This window comes from Neoarius graeffei, chromosome 10 (genome assembly GCF_027579695.1).
Source record: "Neoarius graeffei isolate fNeoGra1 chromosome 10, fNeoGra1.pri, whole genome shotgun sequence".
Lineage (NCBI taxonomy): Eukaryota > Metazoa > Chordata > Actinopteri > Siluriformes > Ariidae > Neoarius > Neoarius graeffei.
In genome coordinates this window covers 8,223,013-8,238,292 of record NC_083578.1, presented here as the reverse complement: position 1 = coordinate 8,238,292, position 15,280 = coordinate 8,223,013, and the positions used below count along the sequence as shown (strand labels likewise).

Sequence of the window (15,280 nt, the reverse complement as noted above, 5' to 3'; positions counted from 1 at the left end):
GTTAGCGCTGTCGCCTCACAGCAAGAAGGTCCGGGTTCGAGCCCCGTGGCTGGCGAGGGCCTTTCTGTGTGGAGTTTGCATGTTCTCCCCGTGTCCGCGTGGGTTTCCTCCGGGTGCTCCGGTTTCCCCCACAGTCCAAAGACATGCAGGTTAGGTTAACTGGTGACTCTAAATTGAGCGTAGGTGTGAATGTGAGTGTGAATGGTTGTCTGTGTCTATGTGTCAGCCCTGTGATGACCTGGCGACTTGTCCAGGGTGTACCCCGCCTTTCGCCCGTAGTCAGCTGGGATAGGCTCCAGCTTGCCTGCGATCCTGTAGAACAGGATAAAGTGGCTACAGATAATGAGATGAGATGAGATGAGAAGTGCGAAGGAGGAAAAAGATTTGTTTGTCATTTCTCCTGCCTGGACTGTGAAACGATAATCCAAGAACGAGTCGTGTTTTATTTTTAAAATCTCAGTTACTGACACAAAAAGGAATGAACAAAAAAATTTACATTGTTAACCTGGTATTGATTGACGTTGGTTGAATTGGTTTCCTCATTTCTTACTCAGATTAATTTCTGGCTACACCTTCCTTATAGTCCGGAAAATACGGTAAGCAACCGACATTTCAGGTCCCAGCAGGACCTGGTGTCCAGAAGTCCAGTAGCTGAGTTGTGCAGGTTCGTGTCTCAGTAGAAATCACACTCGAACACTCTCACACACTCGGCAGAAAGATAGACAGTGATCTCGAACACGTTCTCTGGTTGGCGGAGGTGAAGCAGGAGGACAAACGACTGCTTTGTAGATCCGCATAAAGAACAAGTGCAAGTTCTACACTGATGTGTGGATGGAGTTATGGAGAAGGTGGAGTTTTGTGAGTGTCCTCTCCTGGTGGACATGTCATCATGTGCTTGTCTTAACATATGGAGAGCATTATGTTGAAAAAAAAAACACATTTACACATTTTTTTTTTAAATGTAGTCAATTACTGAAGGCATGTTTGGTGCCTGGTAGCATTAATTTTTTACTAGTGAACGTCGTTTAAAAAAGCGAGTCGATTAGTCATCTTTTCCATAATTCCACAATTCTTTTTAGTTTGTAGCAAAGAACGCATCAACTTACGCTTCAGTTAACCACGTTGCCAAACACAGGCTACAAATTACTGTATATTTCCAGCTTTATGCTTTTTGAGGTTATGCTGTGCTTGTATTTATTTAAAGATGTATAAGCTCATGCCCATCAACAGAGCTGTGCTTATCGCTCAGTGAGCAGCTTTCCATGGAAGAAGAAGCTGATGTCTGTAGCAGCGTCTGAGAAGTTTGAACGCCGTGTTCATCTACGGCAAAAGCACATCTGGCAGGCTTGTAGTACTCGAGTCCGACTCGTGCCCTAATTTTAAGGACTTGTGACTCAACTTGGACTTGAGCACTGATGACTCGGACTCGTGCATTAACTGTATTCGGACTCGTAAACTGGAGACGATGACTCTGATTTTTTATTTATTTTTTTGTAACATGCCATAATAATTTGGCATGAGATATTTATATTTATATCTACATTAATTTTTATACTAATTTCATACAAGAGAATGCACATTCACCTGTTCATACGTCATGTTCAGGAACAAACTAACGTTAACGGCGCTAAAATGCCTGGAGTGACGTTTCTAGGATCGTCCGCTTTGCTTATACAGACTTCTCATGCAGTGGGGAAAAAAAATGCACTGCTATGTGTTCCATATGTAGAAGAACTATCGAGGAGACGACGGGGACAACCTCGAACTAAAATCATCATTTGGGGGGGGGGGGCGTCGTGGCTCAGGTGGCTAAGGCGCCATACCATAAATCCGGGGACCCGGGTTCAATCCCGACCCGAGGTCATTTCCCGATCCCTCCCCGTCTCTCTCTCCCACTCATTTCCTGTCCTGTCTCTACACTGTCCTATCCAATAAAGGTGAAAAAAAGCCCCCCAAAAATATCTTTAAAAATCATCATTTGGTAAGACTCCACCCAGAGAAGGAAGTGACACGCTATGTTCATTGGTCTGTTGATAGTGGGCGGGGCTTGCTGAGCGATGAACTAGCTAGTGTTAACCCTCTCTCATGTTCATTGCTCTGTTGATAGTGGGCGGGGCTTGCTGAGCGATGAACAAGCTTTTTATCTGTAGTCTGTTAACTAAAATGGTGCAGTCGAGCAGGAACGTTAGTCCGACACAGTCGCAGAGATGCTTTTGCATAAAGGCAGCAACAGCTACCGTCAAATGTTGTGGATGGAGTCTTGTTCTCGGACTCGACTCGAAATTTTCTTTAATTACTCGGACTTGAACACTGGGGACTTGAGACTGGACTCGGACTCGAGGTTTAGCGACTCGACTACAATACTGACGTCTGGATTTAAATCTGTAAGCCTGCCTGTGCTGCGGATCTGACTCTAAAATTACCGAGTGGGATTGTCGGATCGGATAGTGATGTGCCTCAGAGTGATGGGACGCACTCTGCCACAGTGTTTTGTTTCAATTTTATTTAGCTTTAAAGGACATCAGAAATAACTACAGGAGGAATTTTTGTTATTTGTTGGCTGAATTAGCGTCGTAGTTCCAGCGCAAAAAAAATTAGCAAAATTCAGACACCAGATATGTCTTAAGTCAAAATTGTGTAAATGTTTTTTTTTTTTTAATCATCAAACTCCTCTTTTAATGATGGTTCTGTGACCGTGACGCGTGTGTGCGTATGATCAGTGTGAGAAAGTGTGGATGTCGTTGTGCAGGCTAACAGAAGGAGGCGAGTTGTCTCCGTTGGCGCTGCAGTAGCTCTTGCTGCAGCCACAGCGTTGGATCCACATGACGTTGCGTGTGATGCTTTCTCCATCGGGACAGCGGAAGTGCAGGCGTACGGTGCGAGTCTCGGACGGACGACAGCATCTGCCATCAGCGCACGAGCCACATGTTTTGGGACGATACCGCCTCAGCGTAGTGCAGCCACCGAACGAGATGTGCTCCGGCTCTCGGGACCTCAGCACCCGTCTGCATTTCTTCCCTTTCTGTAAACCAGACAACAACAAACAGCTGTTTGTTAGTGACAGCTGCTTAGCACAGAGTTTTTCTTCCACTGTGAGTTCAAAATAAGCAAAGCAAATCCACACAGACACTGCAGATTTCTCATCTGGTTTGAGGTCATAAATGACAGGTCTTTTCATAATAAACCAAATATCAAGAACAGGATAAAGCGGCTACAGATAATGAGATGAGATGAGGCACCTATTTCTAATCATTTTTACTAGTGACAAGCTTTAAATTTTTCTATTGGCTTCTTAGTAGAAATAAAATGATTAAAGGGATCCTCTAGTTCAGGGGGTTTCAAAGTGTGGGAGAGTCAGCCCCCCCTCAGAGAGCAAATAAACAACAGCGCCCCCCTTACAATTTTTGTTGTTGCTATACTTAATGTTCCATTCGTATTTTTAAAAAATGGTTGTTGTGCACATTTTTATTTTTTTATTTTTCACATTTTAAACATCTGTGCTTTTTAAAACATCTTGTTTTACACATTTTAAACATCTCATAGCATCGTTAGCTAGCACCTCTTGGCAGACAGCACACTGTGGCAGTGGAGCATCTTCAGATCCAGTCCATGAAAATCCAAACTTTAAATAATCGTGGTCATACTTCCTTCTTTTTTCAGTCCCCCAGGATTCCGCGGGCCTTTTTTGTGATTGTTGCAGGCTAAAATGTCTGATGTTGCAGGGGTTTTCCAAAAAATTGTGATGAAAGTTGCGGTGTTTTTTAGGTTTTTGTTGCGATTACATTGCGGGAGGAAGTGAAAGTTGCAAGAAATTGTTGCGATTTTCTCTTTTTGTGATTAAAATTGAGTGATATGTTAAATATTAAGTTATTCCTGAAAAACTATTGATTAAAAAAACAAAGACACTGAGAAATGGTCCTATAAACAACTTTACCAATATAAAAGATTACCAGGACTACAAAAATGCAGAAAAATAGGCTTTACTTATCCAAATGCACCTGTTGGTTCAAAAGTTAAAGTGCAGAGAACCTCACAGCACAACATGAAGTTACCTTAAAATATAATATAAATGCCTCAGCTTCCATGTAAGAAAAAAAAACTATTAATACTAGTACTGTGTGCAGGCAGTCTCTCCTGAAGACTAAATTAAACAATAATTATAAACTAATAAAATAAACGGCTCAGGCTTCATAGAAGAAAAAAAACAATTTGAACAGAATCTCACAGTATGATGCTGAAGCTGCCTAAACAATGGAAAATAAAATACCATTTTGGCAAAAATATTGGCATCCATTAATTTCTTGTATTAAGTAAAAAAATAAAGTGCGCACAGTCCTTCACTGTAAACATAACACACTTTCAGTAACAGAATTTAAGCCGACATAAACACTGACTCGCACATCATGTGTATACGTTCAAGAGAAGCAGCATGCGCGGCGCATGCTGCTTCTCTTGAACGTATACACGGAAGTAAGGCGGAAGGTTGTTTGTCGACGTCACCTCAAGACGACGCCAACGATTAGTCAAATTTGCGGGAAAGTTGTGGTGATTGGATATAATTGCAACACCGCCCTGAATTCGCGGGGATTGGTTGAATTTGCGTTGAAGTTGCAAAACGCAACATCCTGGAGGCTCTGTTTTTTTGGCTTGGCCCAGACTCTGTCTCCTCACTCACTGTAGCTTTAGGTACTAAAAATCGATCCATTTTGTCTCTGGTAAAGGCTAGCTGAACTTCGCTAAATGTCCGCAATAGTAACTTATTCTGGTTTATTTTTCCTCACGTTGCGCCCCCCCGAAGAACTCTGGCGCCCCCCAGGGGAGGTGCGCCCCACACTTTGAAAAGCCCTGCACTAGCAGATTGATTTTCAAACTTATTTTTGGTAAAATTAGTCGTAGATTTCAAAAATCAAACTTTCATTTTCCGAGACCAAATAGTTGCTGAGAAAAATGCCTTTTTTTTTTAGAATTCTGGATGGCCTTCCTGTGGTAGTGATGTATGCGATGACATCAGGTAGTGGTCTCAGCTGTTTATATTATAGGAAGTGCCATATAGGCTTTCATTTGGCACCATGATCTTTGACCTTGAGTGACCTTGAAAGGTCAAACTGAAGGTCATGGGTTTTCAAAGGGCTATAACTTTAAAATGGTTCATGATAGCCGGATGTTTACCATTATCGACATATAAGAAGTCCCATATGGGCTTTCATTTGGCACCATGACCTTTGACCTTGAATGACTTCGAAATGCCAAACTCAAGGTCATGGATTTTCATAGGACTATATCCTGACAGCTGATGATTGAGAAATATTACCATTATCAACATATAAGTATAAAATAAGTGCTGCGGGGCGAGGTTCATTTTGCCTGGAAACACTTGTTTTAAGCTTGAAATTAGTAGCTTTAACCTCCTAAGGCCCAAGCTGTTTTTTTACATGCATTTTTTATTTCTCTTTGCTATTTGGGCTTATTAGAACCTGATTAGAATAAAAACTAAGCATCATCTTTGATAAGATGTACTTTTAGAGAAAAAGTATGTCCACATATGTGGATTCTTGTTCCGAATTTCTAAAAAGTGCTGTCCACGTATGTGACCGCTAAGCCCTAGGAGGTTAATAATAATATACACTCACCAGCCACTTTATTAGGAACACCCATGACCAACACCTGCTGTTTGATGCGGTTCTCTAATCAGCCGAGCGCTTGACAGCAGCACGATGCATCAAATCATGCAGATACAAATCAAGAGCTTCAGTTAAATTAATGTTCACGATGTTCAAACATCAGGATGGGAAAAATTGTGATCTCACAGTGAAGTGTGACTTTCTTTCACTGTGGCAGTATGGGTGTTGGTTTGAGCCAGATCAGTATTTGGTTTGAGGCGGCACGGTGGTGTAGTGGTTAGCACTGTCGCCTCACAGCAAGAAGGTCCAGGTTCGAGCCCCGTGGCCAGCGAGGGCCTTTCTGTGCGGAGTTTGCATGTTCTCCCCGTGTCCGCGTGGGTTTCCTCCGGGTGCTCCGGTTTCCCCCACAGTCCAAAGACATGCAGGTTAGGTTAACTGGTGACTCTAAATTGAGCGTAGGTGTGAACGAGAGTGTGAATGGTTGTCTGTGTCTATGTGTCAGCCCTGTGATGACCTGGCGACTTGTCCAGGGTGTACCCCGCCTTTCGCCCGTAGTCAGCTGGGATAGGCTCCAGCTCGCCTGCGACCCTGTAGAACAGGATAAAGCGGCTAGAGATAATGAGATGAGATGAGTATTTGGTTTGAGTATTTCAGAAACTGCTGATCTCCTCCTGGGGTTTTCACACACAACAGTCTCTAGAGTTTACACAGACAGAATGGTGCAAAAAACAAAAAAACATCAAGTGAGCGAGTGACAGTTCTGTGGGCGGAAAAAAACAAACGCTTTGTTGATAAGAGAGGTCAGAGGAAAATAGACAGATTCAAGGTGGTTCGAGCTTTTTGGCCAGGAAGGATATAGTAGCTCATATAATCACTCTTTACAACTGTGGTGAGCAGAAAAGCATCTCAGCATGCAACAGAGAGAGAAGAACACATCGGGTTCCAGTCCCGTGAAGAATCAACAACACGTTCCTATTAAAGTGGCCAGTGAGTGTATTTTGACTATTGTAATCTTAACGTAAAAATAACTTCCACACACAATCTACGAAGTCACCCTTTAACCTTAATCTTTGACATCTTCTTACCCTGACACTAGGGTGCATCAGTTGCCCCCTAAAAATGAAAAGTTCCTCCGATCATGATGCATTTTTGTTTTTATGTTCCTTTTGGTAAGAAAACACACTGGGTGAAATATTTTGACAAAATTCAAAAGTTTAATGGTGGCACCAGGAGCTCAAAGTTATGGAAAAAGCTGCTATTTTATGACTTTTATGACAAAATTTCGACCACTTTTCATGAAACATTATGGCACCTTATAGAGTATACCAAATATCTTAGATACACATTTTTAGTCCATATTCTAAATATATCATCAAGCACAGTTTGAGTTTTAGCTGTTCATTGAATCATTGTTCAACTACTTTTAAAAATACAAATGTGTTATGAATCACATTAATGCTTCTCAATCCCTTGCAAAGGTTCTTAACATGATCTCTGGCTCACAAGAAATCAATAAATGGAGTCCAACATTGTGATTCAAACCTTACGCGAAAACATAAAATAAGTGTTTTTTGGCAAAAAAAAAAAAAAATGAACCTCATGGTGCCACCATTAGACTTTTGAATACGGTCAAAAAATTTTACAGGATGTCTTTATTGGTGAAAAGGAACACCCAAACAAAAACGCATCAGATTTTATGAAAGTGACGGCAACTGATGCGCCCTACCTGACACATCCTCATGTTTCTTACCCTGACAGCTGGCACAGTGTCACACTCATGGTTCTGACAGAGACGCGTCTCTCGGATGAGTTTACACTGCGGGTTCATGTTGGTGACACGACTGGAGACGCCGAAGCCACAGGATGCGGAGCACTCGGACCAGTCTGTGCTCTGAGGATCACACTCGGAGGACGGGAAAGGAATCTGGGACACGGGCAGTGATGTCCACTCTGCACAAACAGAAGAGCATGGAAGCATGATGAGTTACACAGCCTGAGATCTGGAGAACATCTGAACATTAGCCGAACATCTCATTTGAAAACATGAGCTGGAAATCATTGTTGTTGTTGCATCATAAAGTCTAAGAGCCGATCAGGTTTCAGGATGCAAATGCAAGGTTAGGATTATTGTGTTTTATCAGTTCCAAATAGATCCTGTTTTAAGCCACACTTCAGAGCATGGATTGATATATGGACCTTCACCTTGGAAGGCGTCTCCTGCTCTGGACTTGTAGCTGAAGGTGTACAGAAGTTTGTTGATGTGGTTCATGTGTGGTTGTGCAGGCAGCGAGTCACGGGGTTCTTCATTGATGTGATTGTCGTCGTCACACACCCACTCCTCGCAGCAGCGGCCCGGTGGGATCTCTAAACGGGGGTTAGCGCAGTGCCAGGTGGGCAGGGGTACGCGGTGAGGGCAGAGCGGCATACAGCCCACTACACCGTCCATGCAGCTGCACTGGTGCTCACAGCTGGGCTGGAAATCCTCACTGTGCTGGTACACGTGACCGCCAAACTCACACGGCCGACCCTGAACTTCAGCTGAGGGAACACACAGGAAGAGGAAAGTTATCTGACGTTAATAAGCTCTTCAAGGCTGATCAATCTGAATGTGAAAAACAAAAGCATTATTCAGACACTCTTTAAAGCTAGACTGCCTTTCAGATTTTTCAAGTGTAGGTCATAAAACGAATTTTTCCGACACCCAATTATTTTTGTTTAGTGACCGTCACCGAAGCTACTGAATTCGAATCACAGACTTCCAATTTTATTAGTTTTTTAAAATAGAACAATTAATGAATGTAAAGCCACTTGGCCCTAAATTCTCCGCTATTTTTTCCTGCTTCACCAGGATCCAATACAAGATACTATGACTACGTTCAGACTGCACCCTGAAACGACCCATATCCGATTTTTTTGCCCATATGCGACCTGTATCCGATTTGTTATTGACAATCTGAACGACATAGATCCGATTTTTTTTTCACATGCGACCCAGGCCGCTTGGATATGTGGTCCTAATTCCGATGCATATCCGTTATTTTCACATGCGACTGCAGTCTGACCGGACAGGTCGCATTCATGCGACCTACACGTCATCAACAAGAGACAAACGTCACTATTCTGCGTTGGCTAATCCCACCTCTTTGGTGGAAAACAACAACATTTGTACAGTTTTCAGAATTTAAATAGACTTTTATAGAATTGATCAAGCTAATGGTGGATTTGGTAGGGACCTGGATGTTGATCTGTTAGCCTGATTAAATAAAACAGTTTCTATAACTGATTTATAACTTAAACCATCCTGTATTACAAGATAAGATTGTTCTGGAAATTTCCAGTAATTTGACACCTTCGGTCTCATTAGTCTGCTGCCCACATTAATCAGATTATTGTGTGAGTTCCGCCGCCGCCACAAAAACCACATCGCCAGGTCTCGCCTCATCTCCATCGCAAACTGCACTGGTGTTTCTGCACCTTGAGCCAGCGCTGAGAGAAGCTGCAGAATTCAGCTGGCTATAAACAATCTAAATAAATATTTATAAAAATGTAGAAAAAGTTTATTAATATGACGAAATAAATATGTGCAAATTATTAAGCCTGAATTAAGACTTTGGTAATACAGCGGCCGTATCCCAAATGACTGCCTACTGAAGCTCGAGTGCACTATATAGAGTTTAAAAATCCATTACTTCCTAGTAACATGTAGTGCACTTATATAGAAATTAGAGAGACATTTAGGAGTCAACCCTCGTTACCAGGCTACACGTTTTCATCTCAGTTCAGAAACAAAAACACACACGAGACCTCACACTTTAACACTAACCAGATAATTAAACAAACAAAAAAAAAGAAATCATTAAACATGAAGAGTGCGTTTGTTTTTTTTTTTGTTTGTTTACGTATTACGTAGATGTGCTTATTATGTGTCAATTTGCGCATGTGGGACACTTTTGGGTCGTTTTCTGTTCATATTGGAGATCGCATACAAGTCTCATATAATTGGTAATGTGAACGGCCTAACAAAAAAAATCGGATTTCACAACAAATCGGATATGGGTTGTTTCAGGTTGCAGTCTGAACGTAGTGTATGTCATGCATCATGTGCTGGGCTTTCCCCGTTCACGCAAGGCATTGTGGGATACAAATTTGAAACAGGAGAGAAAAATGAAGGACGTGAGTGTGCGAATGAAACGTGAAAGACCGACTACAGTAACGGAAAGAAAGCGAGAAGAAAAGACGTTATGTTATATACGAAGGAAAGGAAACGCAGGACCAAACTAATAAATATCGGCGCTCAGTGAGCACCTCGGTGTGATCAGCTGTTCGTTTAGCGACAGAATGATGGAACTGTCAGTGCACGCTTAAAGGTAAACCTGTAGATGGCAGTAATGCAACACTGTGGATGCCAGCTGCCGTAAAACCCAAAAGAAGAAGAAGAAGGTAAACCTGCGCATGCGCACACACACGGACTTCCTCTGTCTGCTTGACTGCGCCAAGCGAGCGATTTCATGCACATTATTTGCTTTAATCCCCTCAAATTAAATAACTTCCCAGCCACAGAATGGCCTGATATTTTGTGAGATATTACAGAAATAAACATACATCACAATCACCACATTTCAGACGGAACTAAATTTCACCGATTTTATGAAATTGAAAGGCCGTCTCGCTTTAAACTTACGTTTGATTTGGTGATGAGATGGTTCACATTTCCTGGGACGGTCCCATATTTCAGATTAATGTCTGATTGGTTTCATATTGCATAAGTGGTGTTTAAATATTTTTTTTCGATTACACATACCAATTTAATGAGCATATTTAACCCTCACCCACAAGCCCTAGTAGTTCCACTTGGTGCCCGTCTTCAGTTCACCATTGGTGCACTTAATAATAACACTTCAACTTTTCTTTGGTACGTGAATAGTTGTGAATAGTTACAGGTCTCCGCAGAGGTTCTATTTGGAAAGAAAAGTTCTGTTGAAGAACCCTTTAGGATGATGAAACCATTTTGCTCTAAGAGTGTACCAAATGTTCCTGTGTAACATCAGCACCAACTGGAACTTGTCGTGCTTGAGCCAATAGGACCAATGAACAGATGTTACTTAGAGCGTCTCACATAACACCATCAAGCGTTCTTCAGTTTGTTTCTCTGGAAAAACCATTATAAGTTCCATGCAGAACCTTACAACAGAGTATTTCGCTATGAGAAAGGTTTCTGAGTAGAACATTTAGAAAGAGAAGAATCCTTAAGTATCTGAAGAACTCTCAAGGAACCTCTTTTTCTGAGAATGAAATATTTTTAGTTTGGAAAAAAAAAAAATCCTAGTGCTAAAAGTAAAACAAATATATAAATAAATAACTCTAAAGGACTTTGGTGCTTTGCACTAAATGAATGTAAGGAATAAGAAAAAGGAAACATGTTTGCGTGGCTGTGTCTTCTCACCCCTGCACAGGCCACGTTGCGGGTCTCCTCCGGCCCCTAGGTGGCAGCGCAGGCCTTTAATGTGATCGCAGGGTTTGTCTGGGCCGCAGTCCTGGTTAAACTGCTGTGCACACACCTTACAGCAGCCACACTCATCCAGCACCGAGCTCACTCCCACCGGGCAGGAAGGGGACGTCGGGGGGCACGAGCACGGCCCCGAACAGCCTCGGACCACCTGGTGAAGCATAGCAGGGGGAGGGAAGAACAGGTGAGGGAACGGCTCGCAATGACATCATCATCGACTGATTCTGAGTGAAGATGTATGAAAAAACGAAGACCACCTTCCTTCCTGTTTCTCAGTGCGACAAAGTGAAGTGACAAAGCCGTGCTCTAAACATGCTTTCACTTGTAGTAATGTCTGAGAGTGGTGCGAGACGGAGAAGCCTGTGCTCGAATCGACATATCGAAAGGGTGCTTTTATGATGAAGGTCAAGACGGACTTGCGCTGTCATACAGGCGATAGATTGCTAAAGATGGAAGTAGCAAGGCATGTCCTAGAATGTACTGTATAACTGATAAATATACTACATCTCTCTCTCTCACACACACACACACACACACACACACTTATGCAAGGAATCCCATGATCAGCGTACTGCAGTGACATTACCTATTGTGATATAGGATATTAGCGATGTAGTATGATCAATATCTGTATTTGTTTAGTGCTCATATTCAGATTTGAACCCAAAGTGGGAGGGGCCTATTAAATATGAACACTTCCATTCTGCCCAGGTGTAATCATGTCCAGACTCTAGAACCTCCGAGACGTTCTCACAACTCCACTTGGTTCTGTTAACCAAAGCATAAACAAACCAGTTGCCTAATTAAAAGCACCCCCCACCACCACCACCACCCACCCACCCCCAGACCAGGTACTTACTATGTATGCATGGTCTTAGTGTCCGCTGAATACATACACTAAATACACTCACTATATGACAACGTTGGACCTTCCTGCACCTCAGACTTGTGTTACTTGTGTTCTGGCATGCTTTCTATCCGTATCTGTGTTTGTATCAGTTTAGAGCGTGCCATCTGTTCAATCCGAATAATATGTTCCTAGATGTCATTATAATAATTGTGTCCTTGGTGAAAAGCCTTACTGGCAAAGTAATTGTCTAAATTGCCTCCAATTTTCAATCAAAAACCTCAAGCGCCGGTCAATTACAGTAATCAGGCGCCCAACTGAAAAAAAGAACAGGGTGTTTTATTTTTATACGTATATATGAATACAGATCAACTGTTACAGAAAGGTCTCAATGGATTCTGTGTACTCACACTCACTTCTCCAACAGCTCCGAGAATAAACAGCAGCGTGCAGCACACAACTGCTTGCATCCTTACACTCCTTGGAGAAAACATTTTCTCACCGTCCTGGACAGATCCTGGAAGGGGAAAGAAGAAGAAGAAGCTCTAATATTCCCGGTGATTAAAAAGGATTAATCCAGGAACAGCTTCCAAAGAGTCAGTCCACAACAGTCAGATATCCACAAACTCCTCTGTGTGTGTGTGTGTGTGTGTTTTTTTTTTTTTTTTACTGTGTTCCACCTCTCGCTCAGGGAATTGAGTCACCGGTTAGAAATCTGGAGTTAAATCTGTAGAGAGCCGGTGCGAGTGTGTGGCTCGTGGAGCTTTATGGAGGATCACAGCTGGAGCAGGTCACCTTTGAGAGAGGGGGGGGGCCTCTGACATAAGAACACAGAAAAGTGAGCTAAGTGACTAAGGGTCTCTCTCTCTCTCACACACACACACACTGATTGTTCAGTTAGGTAACAGTGCAGAAAGCTTTCGCTTAATACACAGCACTGGTTTCATACACAAATCAACCCAAAACTTCCAGCTAATTATAAACATCTTTCTTTTTTACCAAACTGATCAAAATAACCATGAAAGAAGTAGTTTCTTCTTTCACACTGGTTCCTGATGGTTAGTAATTGTATTAAATATGTTGATAATGAGGCAGCACGGTGGTGTAGTGGTTAGCGCTGTCGCCTCACAGCAAGAAGGTCCGGGTTCGAGCCCCGTGGCCGGCGAGGGCCTTTCTGTGTGGAGTTTGCATGTTCTCCCCGTGTCCACGTGGGTTTCCTCCGGGTGCTCCGGTTTCCCCCACAGTCCAAAGACATGCAGGTTAGGTTAACTGGTGACTCTAAATTGACCGTAGGTGTGAATGTGAGTGTGAATGGTTGTCTGTGTCTATGTGTCAGCCCTGTGATGACCTGGCGACTTGTCCAGGGTGTACCCTGCCTTTCGCCCGTAGTCAGCTGGGATAGGCTCCAGCTTGCCTGCGACCCTGTAGAACAGGATAAAGCGGCTAGAGATGAGATGAGATGAGATGAGATGTTGATAATGACTCATAATATAGCATAATTCACCTATAAGGCCTATAAATGGTAGTCTGTCCTGGTGCCCTTGAGGTAACATGTGGTATAATGCTGATTTAATGGACCTAATGGATGATGGACGTCTGTAATATTCGTAAGCATCTGGAACGGTCCTGCACAGATGGCCAGACTCTGGCAACTGGATCTCGTTGCATTAATATACCAAAAAAAAAAATTCAAATCTTTACATGTTGAATATGATGTGGATATATTTGGAATTCAAGACTGAGTGGAGTCGTCGAAAGCACCGAGTGAATTCCTATTTCTTTTAGGAACCGCATTTGGGAAAACAGCTGTTCCTGGTGCCTATGACAACCTTTCTGAAGTATTTTTGGCATTTTTCCAGCTCTAACCTACCTGGTCCAAACAATCAGCTATTTAACACACCCTTCCTAAGATGACCAGAGTGTGTTAGCAGTGGTCGAATTGGAAAAGAAAAATTAAAATGTCAAGGTGAAGGGTCAAAATACGGCTGTACAGGGAAAAAAAAAACATTTCTATGAAACTACAGTCCTGGCTAGTCAAAGTCAAGTCAAAGTCTCATCCCATGCCAGGACCTGGTCTTCCCAGGCAGTCTCCTGGGAGGTTCTGTCTATAGCCCTCAGCCTACACTACTGAAACTCCACCTATGTAATAGGCAACTATTACATAGGTGGAGTTTCAGTAGTGTAGTGGTTAGCACTGTCGCCTCATAGCAAGAAGGTCCTGGGTTCGAGCCCAGTGGCTGACAAGGGCCTTTCTGTGTGGAGTTTGCATGTTATCTGCGTGGGTTTCCTCCGGGTGCTCCGGTTTCCCCTGTCCAAAGACATGCAGGTTAGGTTAATTGGTGACCGTAGGTGTGAATGTGAGTGTGAATGGTTACTTGTCTCTGTGTGTCAGACCTGGAAACTTATCCCCTGCCTCTCATCCATAGACAACTGGGATAGGCTCCAGCTTGCCTGTGACCCTACGCAGGATAAGCGGTTACATATAATGGATGGATGGATGGAGTTTCAGCAGGCCAGCTAAACCAGGTGAGGATAGCCGTCAAGTCATAGACTCTCAGTGATTCCTGGGGCTTGTCATCCCAAGTGTGTGAAGACTAGATCCTTGGTGGACTGTGCAGAAGAAACCCAACCCTCATCAGTCACGGTTCAACGGACAGGAAGGCAACATCCAGCAAAGCAGCAGTGGGACATGCTTCTCAGAGCACAGCAAGATAGTAGGTCCTCCTGGTCATCATGCTGCATCCTGGACTTCCCCAGTCATCTGAGCCATGCCTTGCTATTGGACCAGGAGGTCAGGGACAAGAGAATGAGGCTGGTGTCCTGAGCAGCCCTCCCTCACTATAATCCAAGTCCAGTGCAAGTCATGAGGTTACAGTGGGGGGCCAGTTCTCTGGTAACCATGAGATTATGACTCCATACTCACATCTGTAATGTGGTGCCTCACCAGATGGTCTTTGGTATGACCCAACCGCAAGTAGAACTCACAATCTCCCGATAGAGAGGCGGACACATTAACCACTAGGCCAGCTCGCAGTCCAGTATTGGCTAGCCATTGTACAGGATGTACTGTATGTACAACCCCAATTCCAAAAAAGTTGGGACAAAGTACAAATTGTAAATAAAAACGGAATGCAATGATGTGGAAGTTTCAAAATTCCATATTTTATTCAGAATAGAACATAGATGACATATCAAATGTTTAAACTGAGAAAATGTATCATTTAAAGAGAAAAATTAGGTGATTTTAAATTTCATGACAACAACACATCTCAAAAAAGTTGGGACAAGGCCATGTTTCCCACTGTG

At 42.9% G+C, this 15,280-nt stretch overlaps 1 protein-coding gene across 4 annotated transcripts in view; it reads right to left on the bottom strand.

Moving 5' to 3' along the window:
* Positions 1-219: 219 nt before the first annotated feature.
* The window catches only part of ccn1l2 (cellular communication network factor 1, like 2), a 38,812-nt gene continuing 23,751 nt past the window's right edge, over positions 220-15,280 (bottom strand). The window contains exons 1-6 of one of the 4 annotated variants that reach the window (XM_060931204.1): positions 12,655-12,730; positions 12,385-12,491; positions 11,065-11,278; positions 7,824-8,159; positions 7,372-7,571; positions 220-3,022 (exon numbers count right to left, since the gene is read on the bottom strand). In XM_060931204.1, the coding sequence (XP_060787187.1) occupies positions 2,717-3,022; positions 7,372-7,571; positions 7,824-8,159; positions 11,065-11,278; positions 12,385-12,468 (1,140 nt within the window). In that variant the 5' untranslated portion in view covers positions 12,469-12,491; positions 12,655-12,730 and the 3' untranslated portion in view covers positions 220-2,716. Of the gene's footprint in view, positions 3,023-7,371; positions 7,572-7,823; positions 8,160-11,064; positions 11,279-12,384; positions 12,731-15,280 lie in introns of those variants that run through there. The other 3 variants (XM_060931205.1, XM_060931203.1, XM_060931206.1) reach the window with 3 other exon arrangements.